This window comes from Pogoniulus pusillus, chromosome 14 (assembly GCF_015220805.1).
Source record: "Pogoniulus pusillus isolate bPogPus1 chromosome 14, bPogPus1.pri, whole genome shotgun sequence".
Classification (NCBI taxonomy): domain Eukaryota; kingdom Metazoa; phylum Chordata; class Aves; order Piciformes; family Lybiidae; genus Pogoniulus; species Pogoniulus pusillus.
The window spans coordinates 7049544-7063419 of NC_087277.1; the positions used below are offsets into that span (position 1 = coordinate 7049544).

The 13876-nt window shown below is 39.6% G+C and overlaps 1 protein-coding gene across 1 annotated transcript in view; it reads right to left on the reverse strand.

Moving 5' to 3' along the window:
• EIF3H (eukaryotic translation initiation factor 3 subunit H) overlaps nt 1–13245 on the reverse strand; it is an 83541-nt gene extending 70296 nt beyond the window's left edge. Inside the window, exon 1 of the mRNA XM_064154178.1 lies at nt 13108–13245. Within this exon, the coding sequence (XP_064010248.1) occupies nt 13108–13227 (120 nt within the window). The 5' untranslated portion in view covers nt 13228–13245. The remainder of the gene's footprint in view (nt 1–13107) is intronic.
• Nucleotides 13246–13876: the final 631 nt, after the last annotated feature.

Below are 13876 nucleotides of genomic sequence, written 5' to 3' on the forward strand. Positions count from 1 at the left end.
CAAACACTAATTTCAACTCCCATCCACCTACTCATCTAAGAAGAGATATTGCCCCTTTGGCATTCAATACCCCTTAGATACTTCACTGCTTAGATACCTTTAAATACTACTGTTATACACCCCCAGCCCATTCACTGCTGTTAGGTGAAACTGGCACTAACCAAACCACATTTAAACTGTTGCTGCTATTTAAGTAATTCATCCAGCCAACTAGGAAATTATATATACTCACATAGAAAATGTGCAAGGTAATTTTATTTACTGATTTAAAATAAATAAATAGCCAGATTTCAAAATTCTGATACAAGTCAATAACCATATGCAGCTTTAGTAAATGTAATTAGTATGTGAGAAATACCCAAGTACACAAAGACTCTTTAGAAAAGGATATACAGGTAACTCCTAAACAAAACTCAACAATCCCCCAGCCTTGTAAATTTATTGTTCAAAATACTGAAGTAATTTAATCACTTGGAGTAGCCACCTGTCAAATTTTAATAGCCATTTACCCTCAATGGCTTTTTTTCAATAAGCTTGCAGTTGGGCAGTGCTTCTAATCTTCAAAGTATTGCTCAAATGTTAAGAATTAAATTATAATACAAAAAACCAATCACCAAACAACCCAACCCTTCAAAGATAGGTATTTTAGCTGTAAGAACATAATGTTAAATTTTAACTTTGGTTACATCCCAATATTACAGTTGTAAATTTCAAAGGTTTGTATTTCATTACAGAAATAGCTATAACATGAACCATCAGCTGAAATACCATGAGCCTTTGAAGGGTCCTAGGAAGATTCTGCTGCAGAGACACAAATATGCTAAGATATACATTTTTGTATTTCCCTAAAGAGAGACAACAGCAAATCAAAGTGTGGAAGATTCATTCATCACTGTGCTCCAATGAGCTTCAAGTCACCACACTGAAACGAGATTTCCAGTTCCTGTGCTGTGTCTTACAGATGTGATCTCAAACGAGAGATGGCTTCTGTTGGCCCATTGGATACATGATGTAACAAGACAATTTACAGTCTCAAATCAAGTATTTATATCTTTTTGAATGCTGAACATTTTTTTCCACCCAAGAAAGCTTTGTCGGCACAACCACAAGCACCAATTGCCAGCATCTGGGGAAAGGATGGGGAGAGAGTGTAAATAACACTGTTGTGTAGCTCTTTTCAAACCAACCATAACCAACATGGACATCAAATGTGGAAGGCGCCACGACGACCACATCCTCTCAGCATTTAACACTAGTGAAACTGTGATCAATATTTAGCTTGGCAAAAGAGACTTGAAAGCTACTACAGTTTAATAAATTTTGAATACATCCATACTGCACATGGATCCTTCTCCATATGGATTCTTACAACTCAAACCATAAACTTTAACATTTAAGCATGACAGCATGAATAATTTTACTTATACCCTTAGCACAGACAAGTGCTAGGTTAATGTAGTTCTTTCAATAGATAGATCTCAACTAACACTGCCATTAAGTCTTGCAACTAAGCTTGGATTATGCTAAAGTCAAGAATACATCTACCTGATACACATAAAAGGTATATATAACATTCTTGGGGAAAAAAAGAAGGCTAATATGTTTAATGCTGGTTTTTATTATTTATTTAATGCTAGTTCATCTCTTTCATTGCTAAGTATACAACACAGTCCTGCACAAACATCCTTGTTTCTAAATTGGAGAGACATAGATTTGATGGATGGACAAAGGGGGACTGAGTATTGGAACAGGCTGCCAAGAGAGGAATTGGGAGCCTCCTCTGGAGACTTTCAAAACATGCCTGCATGTGTTCCTGTGCAACCTACCCTATGTGATCCTGCTTTTGGCTGTGAGGTGGGACTCAATCTCTGGGTGGTCCCTTCCAACTCTAATATTCTGTGATTCTGTGACATCTCAGTGGATAAAGAACTGGCTGGATGGTTGCACGCAAAGAGCAACATTTAACAGCTCACTATGTGACTGGAGACAAAAGACAAGCTATGTTCCTTAGGGGTTGTTGGTGGGATCCCAATACTGTCCAATATCTTCATCAGTGACATGAATGGTAGAATTGAGTGCACCCTCAGCAAGTTTCCTAACACCACCAGGCTGTGGTGTTGTCAACACACTGCAGTGAAAGGATGCCATGCAGAGGGACCCTGACAGGCTTAAGAAGTGGGCCTGCATAAACCTCATGAAGTTCAACAAAGCCAAGAGCAACATCCTGCCCATGGGTTGGGACAATCCCAAGCACAAATACAGGCTACGGATACAAATCTGCAAGTTGTGTTGTACTGAAACCTACACATTTAGAATGGAGTCAGCAAAAATGAATTTAATTAAACACTTTTGAAATTCACAGGTAAGCACAGAACAGCCTTGTTCCTAAACAAATACTTGAGGGGAAAAATAATTAGAGCAAGATATAGTGAAATGTGGGTAGTGTTAACACTTTTCTAATAGTTTCAGATGAGAGGGGAAGTTTGTGTAGGTTTGGGATTTTTTGTTCTGTTTTGTTATTTTGTTGGGTTTTTTCTTTCCTTCTTCACACATGACAGATAAATGCTTATCTTACACTCACAAAAGGACAAGTTCTGAAGTTGACCAAGCAGAAACCTATCTTGAGCTGATCTGTCTCCTGGCTAAAGCACTACTTGATAAGATGGCAAGGAAACTTCTCTACTTTCCTATCAGGAGAAGAGAACCTCCAAAGTAAATTAAAGATACCACTGTAACAGTTAAGAGTAAGAAAACATATGTCTAATATACATAACACTCTCCTTCAGATGATTAAGGAGACAGATGTTTCCAGACACGCATAAAAAATTCCAACTTAATCAGTGCAGTCCACACAAACATATTCTAGAAAGTATCAAAAAGCATTTAGTAAGCGTCAAAAGGCACAAAATCAATGGCCTGATACCCTTGTCCTTCAGATGATGGATATGAAACTTCACATATAAGACTGCCACCACAAAGTCATGACATGAGGTGAAATGAAGATTGGGAGATCAAATTGAATTTTTCATGTTACACTAATTGTGAGAAATATGCCAACCTCTGTTGACAATGAAACTCTAAATTGACTTAGATGCACATTCTAGGTCATCAGCAGAGAGCTTTTAAATCTTCTAGACTGTTTGATTCAAGAACGCTGATTTTTAACCATTCCTCACATGATGTCTAAACATTTACTCTTTTCTTCCTTAACTTTGCAATAAAAGCTCTTTGTTAGACTAATTTTATCTCAGGAGAAGTCAAAAAAAAAAAAAACAAACCAACAAAAAACAACCAACCAAAAAACTCACGTTGTTTTCCATTAATGTGCTATTCTTTGACAGGTATCTTCTATCCTGACAGGTAATCAGAAATACTTCATCTGAATACACTGTACAAAATCTAAAGCCAAAAGGACAAGACTGAGCAGACCTAAAAACCAAGGTGACTTTTAAAAAAACATTGTTTCTGAACAGTAAGTTCAGAATAGTGAGTCTTAGCCCCCAGTGTTCTGTCAAGCAAGTATGAGTGTCATCCTTTGGATATAAGACCTCAACAAATCCACAATATTTTGCCTTTATCTTCACTAGCTAGTCTTAACACCAACATAGAGAAAGCCTTTGGAAGTACAGCTCTTGGAATAGTTAGCTTAAATTTTATGTCACTCAACAGCTAATAAACACCAGATGTTAAAATCTTATTTCTGAACTTGACAGAAATCTGGGGCTCAAACCCAGTAATTATATAGGAGGCACAAAAGAATGGTGTATGCCATTTCATATCATCTCAATCCAGTGCAAATACTAAAATCTCTTTCTCATGTGAGTGGAAATTTCCTGCAGTCATGCCTGAATTCAACTATCACAAACAATGCATATTGATCTGAGGTGGTACTCAAAGCAGTATAGTACATATGATGAGACTACATACATTTTTACATAGCCATTACAGATCATGGAATACTTTTAGTTTTGTCTCATGTAGGTCCTCCATACAAAATTATTTTGGAAATACATCTTGAACTATAGGGCTTTTTTTTTTTTTTGGCTTTTTTTTTTGTGAGGGAAGACATGGGAGACAAGGAAGGAATAGTACAGGAGCATGTAACATCTGAATATTTTTGAGTATTAGGAAATTTATGAAAAGCATTCAAAGCTTTTTGTTCCCTGGATGACTTATATTACACCAGCTGGTATCGTATCACGTGCTTCACTTGTAACCCTCAAGATTTATGTACAAAAGGGAACATCAGTAATCCTCAAAAAATGCAGTTCTACAAGATGTAAATGAGGCTGAAGAAAACAACTCAAATTATAACTGATTACTGATTTCACAGTAGTATTGTCACTGATTTCTCTTTGGTTTTGGAACCCTATTACATTGTAATTGTAGGAATCTCAACTGTTTTCCTTATTACCTCCTGCCTCATGAAGTGCTTATGGCCACTTGACTCAACACTTGCCTTTGAGTCAGTCTTTTTCCCAACAATACAGAAAAGGCAACAAAATCCATAAACAGTGTTAAGCTAGACAGAATATATCTTGCCACTTCATCTCAGCAAGCAGCTGACTTGAAGCACAAGTGAAATCTAGTGACAGGACAAGAAGTATTTTATCATCCCTTCCTATACATGAGCTGGTTATGTGCATTATTTGGGGCATAGCTAGAAAAGCTGTACCCTGCTTACTCTGAAGCTCACTTTGGGAAAAGTAGTCATTCCATTTCTTTTTGACTTTCTGTAACTTATTCAGCCACACATTCAATGCAAACAAATGCAAAGCTTAAAGCACCACCTGGAAATGCCCAATACAAAATGCTTTGTTAAGCATCTGATCTTCCAGTTGTTATTTCTCCACTTTATGAAGGTCAGAAACTCAATCTAATGAGAACAGCTTTACTCTGCAGCAGCACAGCCAGCCTGCTGCACCATCCAACAGTCCCAGTCTTTCAGAGAAGGTAATTATTCACACAGTGCAAGTCCATGTTCTCTAAGGACGCTGCCAAATGATTGGCACATACATTGCATGCACTGGGAGCACACCCTGTTGCTGTAAACACAGGTTACATTCTCCAAATTGTAAAGGATTACTGATTTGACATAAAACCAAGCCCAGAACATGAAACAAACCATTAGTTAATACCTAGAACTGGTAAATATCTGATATAAATATGTGGGTATCATTCAACCTGAAGAACTGAAATAGTACAGACACTAAGCCTGTTTCTGTACAAATACAACATCAGAAGGGGTGATTACTGGTTTTGGTTAGAGGCCTGCTGGTTTTTCATATGCTGTGGTTCTTCTTGATTCTGTTAGGAACTTACATTAATTAGCTAATGTCTTGTAGGTACCATGAAACATCTGTTTAAGTCATTTATTTACTTATGTCCAAGTGAGCTTCTTGTTCATGCAAAGGGAAAAAGTTAAACACAGACTGCTATGGACTGAAGGAAAAAGTCATTAAACAGGGGAGAAAAGTAAAGTTTAATAAACCACAGAAACACTGAAAAGATATCAACTGTTAATTAAGGTGTGTTTTACCAAACTAACTAATGCTCTTTTCCAATTTGTCTATTTTCTGTTGTTCCCATTTTTATTCTTTCTCAGACTGCACAACAGTTCAGGTTAACAACCATCTCCATTGTTGTTCACAACACATTAGTATACTTTAAATGTGACCTCAATATAAGTGAACATACATCATTACATCTGTGTATTTAAATTCTCCATTGCCCTGTTCACACACTGGTATAATGTTTTTACCTGCAATGCCAAGTTTCATAACACATTTCACAGTACATGGATTCATACTTATTCCCATGGAAACCATCAGGGCCACAGGCACTGCAGAATCACTTCCTTGCAGAAACATTTTTATAAGGCAGCCCCAGGATTTCAATTGTATGAGCAGTAGGGCATTAGATGCTATTAGCACACAGTCAGGAGGTAGTGATAAGGCCGTAATAAGATTAACATCCAAAATTCTACTTGCTACAAATAAGATGGAGTAGTATTTCCCCAGGACTACTTAGTGTATTAGTTCTTTTATTTCACAAATCACACTGAATTCAAATCTTTTGAAGGCATTCAGTACTCCAATCTTCCTAAATTGCTAAAACCATTTATATTTATTATTTTTAATGAATTCAATACCTAACCATCATTTCAAGAATGAAATCTGATTAATATACTCCTTTACAGCACAACATATGGAAACTATATAGAAGCAGCAAAGGCAGATAGTGTTTCACTTTCCGCTCGATACACCAGAGCCTTACTTTACTTCAGCATCAGCTGATAAGTATGTTCTGTGTATTAGTCAATCACCATCATTCAAATAGTCATGGTGCTCACTGAGCTAACATAGTATTTCTAAGTAAAAGGTTTTCTCCTCAGTATCAACTTCTAGCAGCTTCTTATAAAGATTTAAAGATGACAGCCAAAAGCAGCAGTAGAAAATTTTATTTAACAGCCTATTTTTTGTATCAGATTGTGCCAAACTTATCATTTTGAAGTTCAAGAAAAACTGCAAGACAGTTACTCTTATCTATATGACCTTCAAAAAATTAGTAAAATAAAGTAGAGCTAGATGGGGAGAAGGGGAGTGGTGTGGATGAGCTGAAACTACTGATCTTTTTCGAAGACTATACCCTGCAAAACAGAACTGGAAAAAAATACTACTTATGGGTGTGTCTGAAAAATCACAACTTCCACATGCATTAAACAGATGCTTCTAAGAAACTAGTAAAATCCCTACTGGACACAACTTCCATGTCATTTTAATAATTTACAACCTTCTATGAAACAACTTTTTCCACATTCAAGCACTGGTTATGTGCTAAGGGGCTGCAACAAGAGACAGATTCTCCTCATAACAGGTAGTGTAATCCAGAGAACCGAGCCTTGACTGAGACTCAGTTTTCCTTCTGACTTAAAGTATGAAATTGAGGAAAAGAGATGAAAGTTAGTGTTTGATAAGCTTCAGCTTCCCCGTCTTTCAAATACAGGTAAACTTGCTTTTGTACCACCATCTAGACATGGCCAACTGAGAGCCACTTCCCAAAGAGCTCTTATTTCTAGTAACAGCTACTGTGACAATGAGATTAAAAGCAACCATTCTAATTTTATCACTTAGAGCACCAACAAGTGAGCCTTTTAGATTTTTCCCAGAAAGTGATGATAGTTGCAGTAAATACTCCATTTGTCATCTAAAGTTATAAAAGCATTCAAAATGGATACTTTCTGCATTTCTAATAATGAAACAGTAAAAAATTAACTGAGTTAAGTGTTCAACACTCATCCCTCTGCTAATGAAGAATTTTGTCAATAACTTTGCTTAGTTTCCTCAGATCAAAAAAATCCCAAATACTGACAAAAAGTAACATACACCTCCAACCATGATCATAAATACCAAAGACCACTACACTTGCTTAATATGAATAGGTATATATATTGCATATTGCACTGACAGGATGTGCAGCAAATGGACTGCAAAGCAGGATACGATGTTCAAGCAGAACCAAGCCAAAGACATTATATGCTCAAACATCTTAAATCTCATTTTTACCAGTAAAAGACAAAATATTTATACATATATAGCCTGTGATTGCATGCATACAGCAAAATTCAAGTGCATCTTCAAACTTCAGCAAGTTAAGTCTCAATATTGACTTTAAAACTACACTAGCCAAAAGAAATTAGTGAAATGCTAATTTCAAATAAGTAGCCACATACAAGCCGTTCCAGAATACCCTCACACTCACTCCTAAATAGTGTTGTGTATGATTGCTACAGAACATTACCCAAATTAGACAAGTCATACTGTCTTTGCTATGCTTTCTTATTAGATTACTAGATAGTCTTACAAAAAATGCTAACAGGAATGTTCTACAAGCCCAAAAAAATGTCCAATTTATTACATTGACAATTTATTTCCTTTCTATTTCATTATGTGGTAACAAACTGTTAAGCATTATTTCTGAAGCATGTTACAGCAGGTATCACAACTCTGCAATCCTAATGCTGCCTGAAAACTAAAGCAAGCACATAAGAACAGCATGCTCAGAAATGCATCATCACTGAGCATGTATTTTGAGCACATGTCTAAATATGGAAAAATAACACAGAAAGCACTCATACCAAAAAACACCTCTAGAAGAATTCATACCATGTACAGAAGCAATAAGCTGAAAATCCATCAACCTTTTTCAAAGATAAAGGAAAAAAAATGGAAGACTTGCTCCTCTTTTTAGGAGGCTGCTCATGAAGTCTGTAACATTTATTCAAAAGGTGGAATGAGAAGTCCTAAAAAATAACAGGGCATAAAAGATCTTAATTTTATACATAAGGGCCTTTCAATATCTGTATCTGCTTTTTTTTCTACCTGTGGCCTGCTGCTGTATCTTGTATGCTTCCCTGAATTACACCATGCTGCATGTCAGCTGCAAAGGTCTATTTTTGTTACAATAAACTAGAAACAAAAGGAGAACATTTAACATGTTTCAAAGTGCAAGAGGACATAATGCATTGTCTCAGGAACAAAGTCAGTCGTCTCTAAATTCATAGGTGGCCAAGTAAAATTTAACACCTGAATAAGGGACAAAGCTAATGCTTATTATCACATTTGTTTCTGACTTAACATTTTAATCATTAACACGCAGTAAGTTATCTGAAGGATATTTGGTGGAAACACTCTTTTCCTTGGTATTAAGACAGTTAAATAAGCATCACAAGAGCACAATTTACTGCTTTCAACAGACACCCATACATAATTACAAGGCAAGGCATCAGTTTGGTATGCACTGAACAGGAACAAAAAACAATGAAAAGTTTAACTACTGATGACAGCAGTGTAGAGGGCAACACATTATTTCTTCTTGCACATTGAAAAGGAGAAAAAAAAAGGCTGTTCTGAAATAATATTTTCCCCTTCAAGTCTTGAAGTGTAATACTGTTCAACACATTATAGCCACCTCCACATTTAGATTAACTCCTTTTGTCAGCACACTAGTTTCACGGCATGAAGCGATACCAGATGTTCTGGTTTTAAATGCCTCACTAGAGTATACTTATCCCGACACGTAGTAGATGCTGAGTGCACCAACACACTCTCACAAATCATTTAAAGTTTGTGCTCTATCAGCAAGTATACCTGATATTCATTGACAAAACACACTGAAATTTTAATCCTCAGACCATGATGTGGGTATTTCACTAAGCCTGCAAAGTGTTACGTTCCAAGGAGGCTCTTGCCCCTTCAACTTGCTATTACATAACAATGCTCTCTTCTAAATGGAAGTTCGGATTGTGTCAGAAGTTCCCCTCTGGGTTAGATTCATGCAATTCATTGTACCTGAAGATCAACAGAAAATATATACATATCACTCAGCTAATACAAAACATTTCTGTCTTCTCAAGGCATCCATGACCACATCACGCCAGTACAAAATTCACCACTAATGCTCAGTGCCAGCACAACCTCACCTAAATTTTTAGCAGAACAGGGCAAAGAAAAGTCGAGAAGATTAAACTTCAACTTAAAATCCCACTGAATTCCTTTGGAGGACACAGAAAACACAATGCAGCCTGAAGGACATTATGTTCTAAAATGCTGTTTTACAGCTCTGAAACATCAAGAAACTGTACAGAGAACAGCAGGCAGAACACACTATCTGAGCATTCTTGTGAAGTCCTCAGAAGGGTAAAGGAGAACGGAGAAAAGTACAGAAAAGCTAGTCAGAGTACAATCCTCACAGCTTAAGAAATATCAAAGATCTTTAGCCAGTTCAATACAGTCTTCACTATTATTACCAATTACTCAAACACTAAGGAAATGAATCGTTTTCTTCTCAAGAATGCCCAAAGTTGGCATTTTAAAAAGTATTTAAACATTTGTAAGACGAGCCTCAAAAATCAATTTTCAGTAAAGAGGGTACTTTATTTCACTTGCAACGATCAAACATATCATCCTAAAGAGCTCCTCACCCAAGAAGATAACTAAGCTTTCCTTATTAATAGCTGGGGATACAATTCTATCATATGCTGGTAGATGGCTGATGATAAGAAAACAAGGCACAGGCAACTTAAATGCTAGAACTACGAGTAACTAATGAACAATAATGTTAGGGTGTTTTTTAAAAGGCTGATCCATATGCTTTTATGTATGTCTGGAAAAGAGAGTAAAATCAAAAATCAAAAACCTGCACCCACCATAGACAAGAATACAAACCTAAATTAGGCACACTACCACCGTCACCAAATCAGAGATGATGCAATGAAGCTCAAAGTAATCATCACTGATCAAATCAGTCACAGAATGTCAGGGGATGGAAGAGAACTCAAAACATTACCTAGTCCAACCCCCCCCCTGCCAGAGCAGGATCACCTATACCAGACCACACATCTGACACAGAGAAATACCCACACTATGGCTACCCTGGTGCAAATACAAATGCGACAAAGCCTACAACTTCTGCCCATCTCTTGACATATTTATGTTTTAGCCAATGTGTGTTTGTATTTTAAATTACATGGATATCTAAAGGCTTAAATTAAATTCTCTGCAAGCTCTAAGAAGCACATCTAAATATATTCTCAAAGACTCACAGAATTAAATCACTTGAACAAGTATTACCTGACAGTATTAACATGGCCTCTAACCTTCATCTTCAATGTGATGACTTAAAGATTCAGGTATCCCTCAGCCACTGCTATCCATGAAGGTTCCTCTTGAAAGCTCTAGCCATTTTATCAACTACAGAATGGCAATTGGCTACTGGTCTTAAGGCTGTCCACATTAACAGCTATGAAGATAAAGGAGGAGAAACTTATAGTTAATTTGATAAGTCTACATAACTGTTACTACTTTCTACAGTATGCAAAATTTCTGTGTGGTGTATAGAATTGTAAAGAGAACTCACATGCAGTGTTTTTAATAGAAGAGGAAACATCCCATTAATGGCACAAAAAATAATGCACTTATTCAGGCTCTAGCATCTTAATGTCTTTCTTCTAATAAGGAGCCCAAAACTGAACCCAGTATTTAACATGTGGCCTCAGCAGTGCCAAGTACAGGGGTACAATCACTTCCCTAGTTCTGCTGGCCACACTATTTCTAATACAAGCCAAGACACTGTTGGCCTTCTTGGCCACCTGGGTATACTAATAGTTCATGTTCAGCTGGCTGTCAATTTAACAACTCCAGGTCCATTTTTCACCACGTACCCTTCCAGCCACTCTTCCTCGAGCCTATAGTGCTGCATGGGATGGTTGCGATCCAAGCGCAGGACCCAGCACTTGTTCCTGTTGAACCTCCTACTGGCCTCAGCCCATCAGATCCTCAGCCTGTACAGATCCCTCTGCAAAGTCTTTCTGCTCTCAAGCAGATCAACACCCCTGCCCCAAAACAGTGTCACCTTCACGTTGTTATGGCTCCAGTTACACTGTTATGCAAGAGTAATGCACGTGAAAAACTTATTTTGTCAATGCTGTATTCAATAATACTTTTGAAGAACAGAATTTCCTGAATGTGTACTTAAATTCAAGAAGTTAGGATTCCAAAGAGAAGGAAAAAAAAACAAAACACAAATACATTAATGTTTAAGAATTTAACTAGATGAAGAACTCTTTTACCTTACTTCTACTTTCCGAGAATATCCTCATGTCGAGAGGATTTGGAAGGAATGAAATGGCTTCCCAGCAACAACATACTTCCTTGTGACTACTCTGATCAGTTACTAAAAGAGAGCACCTCAAAGATGCCTTATTTAACAAACCTCCTCAACATCAATGGCTCTGAATCCATATTCAGTAAAGTGTCATCTTCTGTGTTGTAAAACAAACTAGATGCAGTCAAATTTATTTGATATTGCAGTCAAGCTGGATGAAGAACACCATCCACTTTTGCTTACCACACCTCATAAAAGGCATTGCTAATTCAGAACTGCCACTGTAACCGTATGCTTGCATAACCTTCCTGCTACAAATCCCTCAAAAATAATCAGGAAACAGACAAGGTTCAAGCTAGTGAAACAGAACACAACAGAACCCAAAACGCTGGTCAAGCTTTTAATACAGCCCAGGAAATAGCTGGTCTGCAAGCAGGACACTCCCAGCTCATGTCCCAGTCTTCATCCATGAGCATCCTCAAGCCCTTCCCCATAAAGCTGTTATCAACCCCTTCATCTCCAGCCTGCACTGACACCAAGGATTGCCCTGACCGAGGGGCACAGCACCTTGCACCTGGCTTTGCTGAACTTCTTTAAGTTCACAATCATGACTGGGTACTGTCACTAAAAAACGTCAACTGGGCTTCACAGCTTGCCCCAGAATGAGAATCTTCCTTCTTGTTATTGGCATCCTGGCTCTCCCTCATGCTTCCGCTGTATAGTGTTCTGGTGACACCTGGGAAAGGTAATGAAGAAACAACAAACACTTCTATCCTTATGAAGCTGATAAGCAGTTTTCCTCTATCTGTCACCGTGAGTAAGATCAATCGTGTGAGACATGCACACGAAACATCCAGCAGCAAAGTCAAGAACCAATTTCAGTAGACACTCTTCTGCTTTAGTTCTGCAAAGAACAACTCAACTAGGGTGGCTTCATTCTCTAAATCCCTTCGAGCCACCATTTTCTTTTATTTCTTATTAGTAAAAGACAACAAATCTTAACAGAGAAAGCAAAAAGCACAATGGGTGAGAGGAAAGCAGGCCATGCCTGCCAGTCCTTCTATCCGTGTAGCTTTCAACTATCTAAGGTTTGAAGAACGAAGCTGAAAAGCGAGGCACCAGCACAGCCCAAGTCAGCACACGAGTATTTAAAAGCAACTACTCCTGCCCTGCCCAGGCCTTGGCTTCCCCAGGGCAGTGTCACTTTTCTCGGCGGAGAGGGACGTGCATAGACGAAGTCTGGCAACAGGCTAGGAAGCTCGGGAGGATGAAATCGCTCCTACCCTTCGGGGCGCCACGGCGACCCCGATCCTGGGACGGTCACTGTCGCTGGGCCACGACACCGCCCCACATATGGGGCCAGTCCCCCGCCGGCAGGTCCACGCGGCCGCGGCCTCCCCGCCCGCCCCTTCCTCCAGCGGCAGCCCCAGCCCCCCCACTCACCAGCCCGTCGATCTGCACTTGCTTGACGGCTGAGTCGCCTGTGGCGGCGGCCTTGCCTTTGCCTTTCGAGGCGCCAAAGCCGCTGCCGGCAGCTCCGGAGCCTTCCTTGCGCGACGCCATCTTTTCTCCTCGCACCGGCCGGAAGAGAAAGCGAAAACAGCGGAGCCGGCGGCGGCGGGCGCGCAGCGAAACGGGCCCGGGCACACGGCGGGAGGCGCAAGTGTGCGGGAGTGGCGGAGTTACCATGCGGCCGCCCGCTGCGGCAGCTCGGTCCCCGCTGGGCCTGGCCAGCCGGCACAGGCGCTCAGGTGTACCTTGAGCAACAGAAACCCTGCGCCTTTTGCCGGGCACCGGTGGCCATCCGAACTCACCCGAGCTGCGGCGGAAGAGGAGCCCTTCCTCTGCCCCTCCCGCCCACATGCCCGCTGGCGCCTGGCAGCTTTCTCTGACAACCTGGGGATCTGGGGCTGTGCATCTGCGTGGCTTCCACAGGCGATCCGATGATAACCGTCATCCAGAGTTACAAGCCGCAACACTGGGATAGTCTTGCCCAGTGGGCTGCAGTGAGGCTTCCCTTGCAGGGCTGAGGGCATCATCTGCAATCAGAAAACAGTATTACAGTGTTTTTCAGCCCCACTCCATGGACCAGTGAATGTAGCCTGCCTTGACCTTAGCAAGGCCTTTGACACGGTCTCCCATGACACCCTAGTGAGCAAGCTCAGGAAGTGTGGGATGGAAGAGCAGACAGTGAGGCTGATTAGGAATTGGT